Below are 16,244 nucleotides of genomic sequence, written 5' to 3'. Positions count from 1 at the left end.
CGATATCTAGGGTTAAGGTCATCCCCTTTCAGGGCCCTAGTTTCTTGGCACCAGTGTCGGTTTTTGTCATGGCTCTGCGCTTCTGGCGCGGAAAAGCTGTGGCTAAGAACTGACGTCGGCACGCGGAGGCGGCGTCTATATACTCCGACGACGTCATCACGGCGCCCACGACGCCGACGACGGACGCGGAGCCGCAGACAACGCCTACCGACGCGCAAGGGTACTGCTACGCAAAATTTTCCGGATCCAGTCTGACGCCTGGGGATATTCTAAGGTAAGGAATCTATCACTAACTAATGTCTCTTACAGATATATCGTTACACAAGTAGTAACTTGTGCGTCAGGATCCAACTCCTCAGGTAAGAGGCATGAGAGGTTGGAGAGACGTCATCGTTCCTCCGACCCACCCCGACGCTCGCACGATGCGGCCGGGGGTTTGGGCGACACTATCTACGCGGCTCCGAGGGAGTCGCAAGCGTCACCACCTGCCCCACACCTTCGGGTACCTGGGCACAGCGCGACGCCGGAGGAGATCGAGCGGTACTTCATGTCCATGAGGTCCCTTCCTCCTCAGTCGGGTTCCGTGGCGCCTTCGGGCCCAACGGTCCCGGCTGGAGGCCCTAGCGGGTCGGGTGCTTCGGCCCCGACGCCGTTGGGTGCTTCGGCACCGACGCCGCCCGCGACTTCGGTCCCGGCGCCGCAGGACCTCACCGGATCCGCTTCCGGATCCGGGTCGTCGCCGGTCGACCTCACCGGCGCCGGCCCCAAGGGTGTCGCCCCTGGCGCCCACTGTGGACGCCGTCCCCAATGTTCCCTTCGGTCCGACTTTGGCGCCGGAACGGCGCCGCTGGGCGCCGCTTCCGACGGCCTTTGGAGATTTTTATTTCCATGAGGAGGCCCCGTCTGTTAATCCTGTTTTACAGGAGACGGGGGACGAGGGCGATTGGGAGGGGTCTGAGGACCCTCTGGCACTGGAGTGCCAGTCTCAACAGGACTGGACATATGAACTTGGGGAGGCCAGTGGTATTGACACTTCGCCAGACACTGGATTTGTCTCCCCTCCAACCGTGGCTTCGGAGGAGGGGTCTACTTACAGTGTAGTGTTGACGAGGGCGGCCAAGGCCTTAAACCTTGAGCTCCCCGTCGCGGCCGTGAGGACTAACCTCCTCACTGAGCTCCTCAAACCGCAGTCAAGCTCCAGCGAGCCTCTGCTGCCGTTCAATGATGCCTTGTGTGACGTTCTTGTGGGCACTTGGTCCAAGCCCGCCACTGGTCCGCCTGTGGATAGGAACGTGGCCAGACGCTACGGCCCGGCCCCGGGTGACCCTTGCTTTTTGTCCACCCATGCCACCCCAGAGAGCCTGGTTATCCAGACCTCCACTTCCCAGACCGCATTCCCGTCGGCTCCGCCCGATAGGGAATCCAAGAGATATGAACAGTTCGGGAAGAAAGTGTTCTCGTCCCTAAGCTTAGGGCTGCGGTCTGTCAATACTGCCTGTCTCTTGGACCGTTACACCCACACCCTGTGGGACGCGGTCGCGGACGTGCTGCCACAATATCCGGAGGAGGTCCGGGCTAAACTCGCCCAAACCCTGGTGGAGGGTAGGGATGCTGCGCGATATTCCATCCGGTGTGGGCTGGATACCACGGACTCACTGGGCAGGGCAATGGCAACGACAGTGACGGTTCGACGCCATGCCTGGTTGAGGTCCGCCAACTTTTCGGCCGATGTCCAAGCCACACTTTTGGACCTGCCATTCGATGGCCGTCGCCTCTTTGGCGACAAGGCAGACCATGCGCTTGAGCGTTTTAAGGACTCCAGGGCTACGGCCAAGTCCTTGGGCCTCTCGGCCACACGCCAGCAATCGGGTGCCTTTCGCTCCTTTCGTGGCCAAGGAAGGGGCACCCCCACACGTGCTGCCAGCCACGCACCGCAGAATGTTCAACAGCGTGGTGGCGGCCATGGAAACCGCCGTGGCGGCGGTCGGGAACAACGGTGAGGCCGGTCCACACCTCCCTCCGCAGCACCTGCCTCAAAACCTTCCGAGTTTTCAGGCCCATGTGAAGCCAGTGGGAGGCAGGGTTCGCCATCACCTCTCCCACTGGCGCACTGTCATGTCGGACAGGTGGGTGCTGCAGATCGTCCGAAGGGGCTTCTCCCTCCCCTTCGAGGCAACCCCTCCAGCCATGCCACCGCAATTCCACCGCGTGTCGGGGATCACTTGCAACTTCTTCAAGAGGAAGTCACAGCCCTCTTGGCCAAGGGGGCCATCGAGCGCGTTCCTGGGCCAGAAGTAGAGTGTGGTTGTTGCTCCCACTACTTTCTGGTACCCAAGAAGGGCAAAGGGGGCCTATGCCCTATCTTGGACCTACGGAACGTCAACGGCTTCCTCCGGAAGGAGAAGTTCAAGATGCTGACTTTGGCTCAGATCTTAGCTGCCCTAGAGACTGGCTGGTAGCGTTGGACTTGCAGGACGCTTATTTTCACATCCCCGTCCTGCCGGCCCACCGACGTTACCTGCTGTTCACGGTAGGCCACAAGCACTTTCCGTTTACCGTGCTCCCCTTCGGCCTTACCAGCGCACCACGGGTGTTCAAGAAGGTGATGGCGGTGGTCGCAGCTCATCTGCACAGGTTAGGGGTGTCAGTCTTCCCCTACCTCGACGACTGGTTGTTAAAGGCGGGCTCGCCCCAGACAGTCGTCAGCCTCCTCCAGACTACGGCCGGCCTCCTGCACTTGCTGGGGTTCTCCAACGTGCCGAAGTCACACCTGTGTCCCTCTCAGAAGCTCCTCTTCATCGGAGCGGTTCCAGACTCGGCGCAGTTTCGGGTTTATCCACCCGAACAGCGGGTTCGGGATATTCAGGCTCTGATTCCGATCTTTAAGCCTTTATCCCGGGTCTTGGTCAGGTTGACGCTGCGGCTTCTGGGGCTAATGGCCTCCTGCATCCTTCTGGTGCATCACGCCTGGTGGCGGATGCGGGCTCTGCAGTGGGACCTGAAGTTTCAGTGGGCCCAGCATCAGGGCAACTTGTCGGACCATGTCCTGATCTTGGAGGGCACTTCATAACTGTCCTCTTCGCCTTCTTACTCTGAAGACTGCTTTCCTGGTTGCCATCACCTCTGCTAGGAGAGTGAGTGAGCTCCAGGCTTTATCCTCTAAACCTCCTTCCCTCTCTGTTCATCCGGACAATGTTGTGTGGCGGCCGAGACCTTCGTTCTTGCCCAAGGTTGTCACGGCCTTCCACATCGGGCAGTCCATTACCTTGCCCACCTTCTTTCCGCCTCCGCACCCCTCGAAAGAGGAAGAGAGGCTCCACCGTCTGGACCCAAAACGTGCGCTCTCTTTCTATCTGGATCGCACACGCCATTTCCTGGTGGATGACCAACTCTTTGTTGGTTACGTGGGCGCTAAGAAGGAAAAGGAGGTGCACAAGCGGACCATCTCGCGGTGAATAATCTTGTGTATCCAGGCATGTTACTCCATGGCCAAAAGGAGCCCCCTGCTGGATTGCGGGCTCATTCTACTCTGACCACGGCGACTACAACTGCCCTGGGCCGAGGAGTGCCCTTGCAGGACATTTGCCAGGCAGCTACGTGGGCCTCGCTGCACACATTTGCAAGACACTACTGCCTGGACCGCCAAGTCCGGAGGGATGGCTTCTTTGGCCGTTCCGTCCTCCAGGACTTTCTGGTGTGATTATTGGTTCGCAGACCCTCCACCGGGGTTGGTATTGCTGGGGTATCTATTCTAAGGTAAGGAATCTATCACTAACGTGTCTCTTTCAGATGCACAAGTTACTACTTGTGTAACGATATATCTGTAAGAGACATTAGTTAGTGATAGATTCCTTACCGACCCACCCATCCTCCCCGTTCTGTGAACCGATATCTAGGGTTAAGGTCATCCCCTTTCAGGGCCCTAGTTTCATGGCACCAGTGTTGGTTCTATCATGGCTCTGCGTATCTGGCGCGGAAAAGCTGTGCATCAGAACTGACGTCAGCGCGCATGGGCGGCGTCTAAGTACTCCGACGTCATTCCGGCGCTTACGACGACGGACGCGGAGCCGCGGACGACACCTACCGACGGCCAGGGGTATCTGACGCCTGGGGATATTCTAAGGTAAGGAATCCATCACTAACTAATGTCTCTTACAGATATATCGTTACACAAGTAGCAACAGTTGCTTCCACTGCGTTAGCATGTGGAGTCCCAGGTTTCGACATCTGCCAGGTAGCAATGTGCACATTCACCAAGCATTACTGCCTGAACAGTCAGGTCTGCAGGGACGAGCATTTTGGCCATTCGGTCCTGCAGGACTTTCTAGTTAAGTATTTATCTGCAGCCACTACCGGGGATGATATTGGATGGGTATCTATTCAAAGTTAAGGAATCTGCTGCTAGATGTCTCTATCAGATGAACAATACTAACATTTGGTAACACATTATCGGGTAAAGACCAGATATAGCCACAGATTCCTCACCGACCCATCGATCCTACCCACTTCGCAGTCAAGTTTCTATAGTCAGAGCTGATCCCTTTCAGGGCCTTAGTTTGGACATATCAGTCTCAGTCCACTTCATGGCTCCGCACTTCTGGCGTGGAAAGTCGTGAAAAGTAATTGACGTCAGCGTGTTGAGGTGGCACCTATATAGGTGGCGTGGACGTAAATTCCGGCGCAGACAACGCAACGTGGAGGCGATCAATGCCACCTTTCAACACGCAGGGGTACTGCTCGTGCAAAAATCTTCTGGATCCAGTTTGATACCTGTGAAATTCAAAGGTAAGGAACATGCAGCTATATCTTGTCTCTACCAGATAATGCGTCACCGAAGGTAAGTAACTTGTTCTTCAGACTTGGATTACTTTTTCAAACAGTCGAAGAGTTACTTTCATATGGGTGGACATTGTCTTTTGTCTGTATTGACACCGATGAGGTAAAGAGCAATGGAGTCAAATGTGTCTAGAATAATTAAAAGTGGTTCAGAATGATAGAAGCGTTTCCGTGACCATCAGATCTGTAGTATGGGCGGGCAAGTGCTCACTCCTAAAGGCCGTGTTGGGATTGCCTTTATTTCTTTTGTATCTCCTTTCCTTTCAGGAGAGCTCCCTGGAAGCCTTGCCCCCTGAAGACCTCGCGGCCTACACTACCAACGGAGCCCCGCATCTGCAGACAGGAGGTGGATATTTTGGCCTAAGCTTTACTTGTCCTAGTCTCAAAAATCCTATTAGCAAGAGGTCGTGGACTCGCAAATTAAAAAGCTGGGCATGCAGGCTACGGCAGTCCAGCAGCCTGTTCAAGAGATCCAGAGTCCAGCAAGGTAGTGTGCTTACAGTCAGGGCCATAGACTAGGGACACCCCCTTTTGGTTGGTTTACGTATGTATATCCTTTAATTTCTTTATCATTTATTTCATTTGAAATGTCTTAACTTCTCCTGTGTTTTCTCCCCACAACTTGTGTGTGCCTTTATGTCTGCCATGTGCAAGGGCGGGCGGAACTTCGTGTGCGTGTGTGCAGGTTCAGTCATGATGCATTTAATTGCTGTTTTTTTCTGATTGTCTGGTGCATCGCTTTAGCTATTCGTCTTACTGATCCTCTCCCCAACCCCCCCACCCTGCTCCTCTTTTCCCCCAATGCTATCCTTCCCTCTTTCCATTATTGGTTCTTATGTAGCAGCAGGTTACTCTTTTGCTTTTTTAACTTTTCTTTCTTTGGTGCAGCCAAAACTATTGATGAGTAATGATCTCACCCTTCTCTTCCCTCCTTTGCCTTTTTTCTCCATTATAACTTGGTGCTAGTGGAAGCAAAGAACATCGGTGCCTCTGACAATGCTAATCATGCTGCAAAGGGAACCAAACCAACGAGTGCCTTCAAGCGGGGGCGCTTCCAGGTGGGTATCTTATGCTGTGCACAGCCACCGAATGCCCTGTGTATTCCCATTCAGGTTATATGTAATGTGACCATTTTTAAAGCGGATGTGTGGGAGTGCGAGAATTAAGTGCATTGTCAAAGCTGTGCGGGTTTCAGTATTTGAATAATTGAATGCTACATATCTTGGTCAGAGCACATGAGTACCAGGAGTCCATCTTCAGACAAAGCGTTGTTAATACATACTTTTGCAGCTGATGGTGACTGTGTTTGTCAAACGGTAAGGCTATCTTGTGCTAGTATATGATATTTTCTGTGTTTTTGTGTAGGTTATTTCCGTGCCTCAGCAACTGGAGGAGACTGATTCCACTGTTAATGACCTGCATCTTGTGCTGTCACACCCACAAGAGCTTTCACCCAGCACTGAGATGCTTCAGCCTGTGATAGACACTGAGCCAACTGCCGCATGTGCACAGACCTTGTCATCCAACAAGCCGCTTACATTCATTCCAGGTCGTTCCGTTGAAGACACAGTCTTGTCGGTTAACTCTGCAGCTCAGCTGGATGGATCTGTTATCACCACAGCAAATGAGTTGGAAGCCTCTACGAAAGACCAGAGTCTTACAGCAGGCAGTTTAGAGCTGCACTCAAAAGATGCTTTAAGCAAGCAGCCCAGCACAGACAGTGAACCATCAGCGATCCAGTGTGTCGAGGATGAACAAACCGACACTTTGGAGCACTCGGCTGAGATCCGGCAGCAGCCCACTGAAGGATGCTACGTCCAGTGTCAAAATCCTCTGTTCTACTCTCCCTCCTCCCCGATGAGCAGTGATGATGAGTCTGAAGTTGAGGATGAAGACTTGAAGGTGGAGCTGCAGAGGCTGCGCAAAAAGTAAGATTTGCCCATATTGCTTTAAATATTGAGGAGAGTAACCTTTTCCTTCTCTGGCTATGTGTTGTGGTTTGTATATGATTGGAACAGTGTGTAACAGCTAAGATTTCCTATTCTAGAACTATATAGTGAATCATTTACGTATAGTTGGATCCTTTCAACTCCGATGCTGACCAGTCAGTGGTCTGAAGAGTAGGGACATTGCTGCAGAACGTTCCACTGTTAGGGCTGGATAGTCATAAGGTTCCACTTGGTTAGAGCCCTTCATATGTAGGGCATCAGTGTTTAGTTCAGGGGTAAAGCCCACACCAATAGGGCAGAGTGAACAATGGTTTACAAAAGGTTCCAAAATTCCACCTCTAGAATTTGATAAAGATGGTTTAGATAAGACTTCAAAACTTTCAGTTTTAAACCTAAATGGCCAACAGTTTACATAGCAATAGCGCCTTTCACTTTAAGGGCTATTGGCACCAAGAATTGTTGCTAGAAACTGAATTGCCTACGTTTTAAACTTTGTTTTAGCCTCCAATTGCACTATAGCACTTACCTCTCCCAGATTTCACTCTCTGGTCCGCTGCAGTGTTCCGTTGGAGCAGAGTGTGTTCTTCGTTTTTCTCCAGGGTTCAGGCTGTGACGGTCGCCATCTTGGTGGTGGTGGTTGGCTGTCCCGCCCAAATCTACATTTGGAAGTGGGGGTGAGTATATAGGGCACATGGGAAATCAAACGTGCAGCGGACGCGCGAAGCTGGCGCGCCAAAGGCAAGCCTATCTGCGCCCGTCCGCATTAAGACCGTGCCAGGGATGCTGATCGGCTTGCAAGGTTTTCCAGGGTAGACTACAGTTACTCTGGTGAGGAGCTGCACAGGCTGAATAGCAAACCAACTAATTGTATAGGCTTAGACCTTTGCAAACTCCCCGTAAAATCACCTGGAAAATACCCTGTTTGTGGCTTCATACTCCAACCTAACCCAGTGTCGCAGGTATATTTCCCCTCCGATGCGCCTTTAATATCAAATACTTTCGGCACTACTCGCTGTGCTCAAATCAACTCCCGATCTCTGCCCAAGCATAGGCTAGAGATCGGCGAGCTGATTGATGCTAAACAGCTTGACATACTCTTTATCACTGAAACTTGGGGTGACAAAACGGCAGGTTCTGACTTCTACCATGCTGTCCCACAAGGCTTCAAGGTATTTAAGTTTGACAGAACAGAGAAAAAAGGGGAGGATTGCTATGATCTATCGGGACATCTTAAAAGCTTCCTGTGAGCCCATACCCAGTCATGATTGCGAAGCTTTCTCCTTCAATGTAAAAATTGCCAGTCGCTCAACTTTCAAAGGAATACTACTTTACCGACCACCAGGAAGCAAAGCAGGTTTTTTAAATACAATCAAATCACTGCATGAGGCATATGCAATTGAGAACTCAACACATATTCCAGGTGACTTTACTTTCCATTTGGAAGATAGCTCAGATAGTAATACTGACACCCTAACCAATCTTATGACAATGACAGGCCCTACACACTGAGCAGGGCACACTCTTGATGGTATTTTTACCAATAATGACTACATTTTAGTCAAGGAGATGCTGTTTCTGATTTGGACAGATCACTTAGCTACATTTTTGAGCTACTCAACCAGCCCACTCACAAAGGGAATTGTTTGAAACATTTAACCAGGACCGACCGTAGCTGGAAACAGGTTGACGGTAACACGCTGAGTGGCCAACTATCTAAAAATCAAATTGAGCTCTCAGAAGATGTGGAAGTGGTCTCTTTACAATTTAACAATTGGCTCCTACAAGCAGCTGATAAGTTAGCCCCTTCTAAAAAAGCCACAAATAAAAGAAAATCACCTACTACCCCATGGTTTTCTGAAACTTTCAGGGCAAAAAAACAGGAATGTAGGCAACAGGAAAGGTGCTGGAGAAAGGACTAAAATACCTGAGAATTCTCCACCTACAAAATCCTACTGACTGAATATAAAAACCTAATTAATTCAGAAAAATGCATCTATTTCACCAATTGAATCAAATTGGCAAAGAACGCCACCAGAGAACTTTTTCAAATTGTTTCAAAACTATCAGGTCCCCTAGAAACAAATTACATTGAGCCATCACAATCCTTCTGTGACTCTCTAGCACAACACTTTTTAAAGAAATTGGAGCTAATCTATGACATATTCGACACCAACACTCGTCCAGACAACCACACCTACATCAGTGTTGGCTCTTCCGATGCCTTGAGCGTCTCTAAATTTAAATCAGTCACAAATGAGATGATCACCACTTTTATTCAACAGACTAAATCAGGCTCCCCCCATGACCCTTTTCCCCCCAACGTCTTCAAGCAAGCTCCTGAGATGCTGGATCCATGCCTTACCGACATTTTTAATGCCATGATGGACGGAGTGTTGAACAATGCAAGCACTCACCCCCAGTCCCAGATCTGGGTTTAATCCATCAGCTCGAACTGAAAAGCCATGTCTTCCCTGGACCGGAAACCAGCATCCTGGGACCGGTTACTGGCTAACTGGATTCAAGCTAGCCTGGCTGATGACTGCTGATTAGCCAGAAACCGTTCCCAGGATGCTTGTTTCCGGTCCAGGAAGACATGGCTTTGCAGTTAGGGCTGGACTGTTCCCATGAGGCACAGGGTCAGACTGATTTGCATATGGCCATGTCTAAACTGGGGTGGCGGAGTGAGCTAAAGAATGATGATGGATTTAACCCAGATCAGCTGACGGGGGTGAGTGCTTGCATTGTTCAACACTCCGTCCATCATCTCCTTTGGTTTTGCTTTGTTTGCCATAAGTTAGCAGGGTATGCCCAGACGTGGGTCCCCTGCTCACTTTGCCACTGGATTCAAGCTAGCCTGGCTGATGACTGCTGATTAGCCAGAAACCGTTCCCAGGATGCTTGTTTCCGGTCCAGGAAGACATGGCTTTGCAGTTAGGGCTGGACTGTTCCCATGAGGCACAGGGTCAGACTGATTTGCATATGGCCATGTCTAAACTGGGGTGGCAGAGTGAGCTAAAGAATGATGATGGATTTAACCCAGATCAGCTGACGGGGGTGAGTGCTTGCATTGTTCAACACTCCGTCCATCATCCCCTTTGGTTTTGCCATATGCTGATGATACTCAGATTGCTGTGTCCTTGTTCTCTCATGAAAAAAAACTGCACAGGGGCTTTGAACAGCTGTCTTATGCAAGTCTTTACATGGCTGAATGCCAATTCCATTGTTAAACAGGGACAAAACAGAGATGCTGCTGGTGGGTAACCTTCCTCATCTCTGGGGCACCCATCTAAGGCCAGAGGTGGTAGCAACCATTTCTAGCCCCCCCCTCCCCCCCCCCCTGTGGATAGAAACTTGTAAGTTTGGCTGGATAAGGAATTATCTATGAGTCACTAAATCTCAAAGGTGACGGCCACTAGTTTTGGCATCCTAAGACTGCTTGAGAAAATCTTGGGCTGTCTTTCCAGCTTTGCCCAAAGAACAGTCATTTTAGGCTCTAGTTATGTCCAGATTAGATTATGGAAACATTCTTGATCTAAGGGTCAAGAAGAGTTTACTCAGGCGCGGCTAGACTTTTACTCCATCCAGTAAAGTTCTCTTTGACTGCCAATCTACTCCGGGAACTTCATTGGCTTCCTATTAAGCATTGTGTCAAATTCAAAGCACTGTGTTATGTGCATAAATGCCTATCTAATTCCAGCCCGATCTATCTTAAATCTCTGGTGTCTTCTTACACACCCAGTCGATCTCTGCGGTCAAGTTATCTTTTTTAATTTTTTTAAAGAAATCTTTTTATTAAACAGTTGCTCAGTACGCATCAAAGTATACATTTGTGGACAATTACATGACAGTCCAAGATGGAGAGAAATCCAGCATAAAAGTTTCAGGCAGTGAAAAAATCGGCAGACAAATCATTATTGATGTAAAATAAGTCAAACTTGCATTATTATTTCAATCCTTGTTCGAACCACAATCCTTCCTCCCTCCTAAAACTCTCAGAAGAGGTTTTTAAGTTTCCCTATATGAGCTTTCTTTGCCCCAAATGTTCTCATATTTTCGAGCACAGCCCTGACTTTGATAAATCTCCTATTCAGCTTGTTGACACCAGTCTTGAACACTCGGGGGTCCACTCACCCCCACGTCTTTGCGACTTTAAGTTTTACCCCCAAGCGCCGCCAAAATTAACCCTATCTTTAAGTACAGTGGCCAGGTGTGAGAAAGGGCCATCTTTCTTGCATTGGTATGCCCCCACTTTTTTCTGACTCCTGATGTGCTTTGACTGAGTGTACCCTGGGCTCCTGCCAACCAGGTACCCAGGGCCTATGTACCTTCCCTAAAACTGTGTTGAAACTAAACCCCAATTGGCATCTTTGGCCACCTGTCAGCCCCTAGTAAATGGTACCCTAGGTAGCCAGGGCATGGTGACCAGAGAAGACCCCTAAGGGCTGCAGCACTTATTGTGCCACCCTAGGGGCCCTGTACCCTGGCACCATCACATTGCCTTTGCAGGCTTAGTGCCTAAGTACAGAACTAAACAAAGAGTCGACATGGCACACATCCCTTGTGCCATGCCCACAAACCCACTGCCCTGGCATACCTCAGTCACCCCTCTAGCTGGGTGCCCTATGCCAGTGGTGTGGGCACAGGTGCATGAGGCCTGTGCCCCTACAGTACCCAGGGCCATTCCTGGGCACTGTAAGTGCAGTGATGCCACTAAGAGTATATGGTGCTGGGAGGTCGACATTACGAACTCCACAACACCATAATGGCTACACTGAAAACTGACAAGTTTGGTATCAAACTTCTCAGCACATTAAATCCACACTGATGCCAGTGTGGGATTTAATGTAAAATGCACCACAGAGGGCAACTTAGAGATGCCCCCTGAAACCTAACCCCAATCCACGTCTGAACTGAGAGGCTGCCTAGGCTGCCACACAGCAGACTTGTTGCTGGACCCCTGGGTGGAGAGCCCCCCGCTCTCCTGGGCCTGCAACAATGCACATCCTGGGCGAGTTGCTAGGTCTCCTCCCCCAGGATGGGCAGGGGGAAGCTTCAAAGCCCTGCCGCCTCTGTGAGCTTCTCCAGACCATTTGCTGCACCCAGCAACTGGCCCTCACCAGTCCTGACACCCACTCTGTCTGGAAGACTGACGGGAAAAACTATGTCAGGAAGGGGGGGGTGCCAGCCTGTGCCAACCTCACACCTTAGGTGGGGGAGACGAGGTGAAGCATGACCCTGGGCTCAGCCATCTTGAAGATGGGGAGCCCTGCCCAATCACAGCTAGGCACCTGCCCCCCTCACACAGGAGAGGAGCAGGCTAGGGTGTGTACCCACCCCAGGACAGGGACCTATGCCCTTGCCCTACCTGTAGCGCCCCTAAAGTCAGTATTTAGGGACTCCCTGAACCTTCCTTCCTCAGATCCCACTAAGAAAAGAAGAAAGAAGATCAAGAAGACCCGCCGTGCAGCTGCTAACAGGACAACAACAACTGACTTGGCCCCAGCCCTACCGTCCTGTCGATCCTGGAACCTGCTCCGGCCTACTCCTGGTGACTCCTGCGGACAGCAACCTTGGGACACCCAGAGGACCTGCCTGCCTTGACCCCCTCAAAGCCTGGGACTCCCATCAGCAGAGGCTCTGCTGCAACAACCCCCCTGGTGCCAGCCAGGAAGCTCCGGACCAACCCACTCTGCACCCACCGAGTCCGGCCCGTGCCCGAGTGTTCCAGGACCACGAGGACATCCCCCCTGGCAACTGGGATCCGAAGTCCAGTGCCCAAAGATCCTCCTCGACGACCCCGATGACGCCTGCAACCTCATGACAAAGGGCCCCTCTGACAACGACCAGCAGGGGGTAAGATTTCCCGACCTCAAAAGACACCCCGGCGCCCCACGGCCCCCTGTGCCCAACTCCTGGGTGCCTACCTATCCTCCAAGATCCCAACTTATCCCTCGAAGTGTTGGTCGCTCCAGAAGATCCTCCGTCCCAGAGCCTGCAGCCTTTGTTCCCTTTTCAAGTTCCTCATTGAATAACATTGAGCACCTGACGGCTCAAAAGGACCCTGCACCCAGCCGCCCGAGTGCCCCTGGCAGTGCAACCTGCACCCTATCCTACTTCCCCATTTGCCCTGAGCAAGTGACCAGTAGCCCAGCTCCCACAGCCGCGTGGCCTGCTAGCCAGCAGCCACCAACCGGAGGCCCCCTGCCCCTCATTGGATAACCTCTGCACCCGGCCACCCCTGCGCCGCTGAGGGTGAACCAACTGTACTTACCTGACCCTGGGGGACCCCTGAGTCTATGCCCAGAACCTTAACTTCACCAGTCGAGTACTCACCTGGAAACCGGTAACTCACTTACCTGCCATTGGATAACATTAACTGGTTTGACTCGAAAAATCTTCTACGTGTAAAGTTTTGAAACTTAAAATATTCATATAAATCAACCGAATTCCGAAGTACTCACCTGGGATCAGGAGAGAAGCTAGTACTGTACCTTGTAGCCCAGTACTGAACCGCAAAAGTAATCCTAACCGAGTTTACTAGTAACCTGTATTTTCTCCATAGGAATCCATTGTCTGCCTTTATATGAAATTTCTTCTAAGTGTCTACTTTTGAAAACTTGAAATATTCTTTAAAAATCATACGAAATACTGAAACGTAATTACTTACCTGTTTTAAGTTGAGACCCCATTGCTGGACCTAGGAGCTCAGTACTGGATTGCAAAAGTAACGAGATCGTACTTTACCTGCAACCTGAATTTTGTCCCCTTGGATAACATTGCCAGATTTCCCTTGAAAAGTTTCAAAGTGTGAACTTTTGAAATAGCTTTTTATTTCTTAAAAATCACTGCAATAACTAACATGTTTTTACTAAACTGTTTCCAGCGTAGACCCTAAGACTGAATCTAGGATCCAGTCCTGGGATTACAAAAGTAATCTATTAACTAATTACCTGCATTTAGGTAGAAAAACCCATTGAGCTCAATGCTAAATTGTGTTTAGAACTGTATTGCCTACTACAACTCCTGTACCTATTGTGGTTACACAGTGTATTGCCTTTCTGCAAAGTACTCATCTGAGATCACTCATATTGAGAAAAGTATATTTTTGACACCTGTTGGTTCTAAAAATAATACCACTATATCTGTGGATGTAAAAACAATTGGCCTGGAGTTCAGTCCTTGAGTGTGTGAAAATCTTTGCTGACTGAGTGTGTACAACAAATGCGTTACACTCTCCTCTGGTACTGCCTTACTGCTCGACCAAGCTACCAATTTTGAGAGTAAGGTCAGCCCTGACTTTAACCTCTGTTATACCTCTGGGGTTTGTGGACTCTATACACACTGTACCTTACTTTGGTCCAGTATATATAGAGCCACTTTCTCACATTTGTGGATCAGCGGGGGGATACAAACTTGCATTTGTTGGACTACTTGGTTACCATCTGATCACACAAAGGAACTCATAAATTGTCTTTAGAATTCTGAAATTGGGTTTTCCAAAATACTAAAAGTCTTGTCAGGACCTTGCTTAAGTCCCTTTAAAATTTCAGAAAAATATAAGTGACTATAGTCAGGGTAGAGGGTTAGAACTATCAGGTTAGAATGTCTCAACCACCCCCAACTATTAGTGGGGATAATATTGCACAGGACCTGGTGGAGGAGCTCGACCTCACACCTTACTTACACCTAAATTTCAGAGAAGTAAGGTCCTAATGCAAATTGAAAAATATACCAGTGGGCCTGCATCCAACCAAAGTAGAGCTCCAGGAGCTCGTGGCTGAGTATGCTAAAGGCCACCCCTCTGAACACGGTGATGACCAGTCAGAGGAAGAAGAGGTGCTAGAGGAGGGGGAGACTTTCCCCCCCACCATCATCTCTAGGGAGAGGAGGGGCCCTGTACCCTTAACTCCAAGAATTACACTCTGGGACCCTAGAACCTACACAGGTGGGCCAGGGCCCAGAGAAAACATTGGGACTAGTCCCAGTGATTAGGACAGCTTGTTAGCCAAGTTGGCCAAGAGAATAGATCTAGAGTCCAGACTCCTGGCTCTGGACAAAGAAAGGAAAGAGATGGGTTTAGCCCCTATCTCTGGTGACAGCAATATCAATAACAAGGATAGAGAGGAATCTTATGATCCTAAAATCCCCAAAGGGGATTGTCCCTAAATTTGAGGAAGGTGATGATATTACCAAGGTGGTTACAAAACCTCCCCAGGGGAAAGGTGGTGAGAATCCCCAAGATAAAAAGTCTGAGTCTTCCAAAGGGCCCCAAAAACCTGTACAGGTGGGTGGGTCCCAAACTACTCCCTATATGCCTCAGCCCTATAGGGGGAAGAACTTTGATCCTAACAAGGCCTATTGTAACAACTGTAAGAAGTTGGGACATTTAACTGTAGACAAAAACTGCCCCTACAACAAAGTCCCTAAAGCACCCAATACAGCTACTCCAGGGACAGTGAGTCTACAGATGGGATCAGAGGAGTGCCCAGAGCAAATCTGTGAATACACTCAAGCTAGTCTAGTCTCCTTGGGGGAAATGGAGGTTGCCACTGTAGCTGGTTGGCCACCCATCTGTAAAAAGTATTTGCAATACCCCTCCATTAATGGACCTAGAGTAGAAGCCCTGAGGGATACAGGTGCCACCATCACTATGGTGAAGGAAATGCTGGTTTCCCCAGAGCAATACGTGGTTGGGAAAACTTACCCAGTCACCAATGCTGACAGATTACCACCCAACCCCCTATGGCTATGGTGACATTAGGTTGGGGGGAGGTTACTGGCCTGAAACTGGTAGTGGTCTCTCCACAATTGCCAGCTGACTATCTGCTTGGAAATGACCTGGAAACCTCAGCCTGGGCAGAGGTTGAACAAATAACCCATGCAGCCATGCTGGTTATCCCTAGACTGGTGTGTGTGCAAACCAGAGCACAGAGCAAAAAGATGGGTGAACAAGTAGGTTTGGAGCCTGAAAGTATGGCCCAACCGACCAAGAGAAAAAGCAAGAAGACTGGGGGACCAGCTTGTTATGTTATGTTAGTTTTGTCTTTTATAGCGCACGGCTACTCCAGAGAGTGTCCCGGCGCTTTTATTAAAACCAGTCGTAGAGTAACACAACACAGAACAAGCAAAAAGGAACAGCAAAAAACAGAGCGAAAAGAATCACTGGGCAAAAAGCCAAGTTTTAAGGCCCTTCCTAAAATTCAACAGATTAGAGGTGCTGCGTAGTGCCAGAGGCAACGTATTCCAGATCTGTGGTGCCAGCAGCCTGAAAGAGCGACCCCCAATGCGGGCCCTCTTTACTCGGGGTACCACCACGAGGAACAGTGATTCAGATCTCAACGATCGGGTCGGCTGGTAGAAGGCAATCCTCCTTTGGAGATATTTAGCTCCCGAGGCATGGAGAGCCTTATGGGCCAGGGTCAAGGCCTTAAAAACTATCCGCTTCCGGATAGGCAGCCA

General features: G+C 50.1%; 1 protein-coding gene across 3 annotated transcripts in view; it reads left to right on the top strand.

The window, feature by feature from the left end:
- Window positions 1–16,244, top strand: part of WNK3 (WNK lysine deficient protein kinase 3) — a 794,746-nt gene that overhangs the window by 635,205 nt on the left and 143,297 nt on the right. For all 3 annotated transcript variants that reach the window (XM_086940176.1, XM_086940174.1, XM_086940175.1), the window contains exons 18-20: window positions 5,104–5,182; window positions 5,803–5,894; window positions 6,202–6,764. In XM_086940176.1, the coding sequence (XP_086796302.1) occupies window positions 5,104–5,182; window positions 5,803–5,894; window positions 6,202–6,764 (734 nt within the window). The remainder of the gene's footprint in view (window positions 1–5,103; window positions 5,183–5,802; window positions 5,895–6,201; window positions 6,765–16,244) is intronic.

The sequence above is a fragment of the Lissotriton vulgaris genome, chromosome 10 (genome assembly GCF_964263255.1).
Source record: "Lissotriton vulgaris chromosome 10, aLisVul1.2, whole genome shotgun sequence".
NCBI lineage: Eukaryota > Metazoa > Chordata > Amphibia > Caudata > Salamandridae > Lissotriton > Lissotriton vulgaris.
Note: the sequence above shows the minus strand (reverse complement) of the source record. Positions and strands in the feature narration are given on the sequence as shown.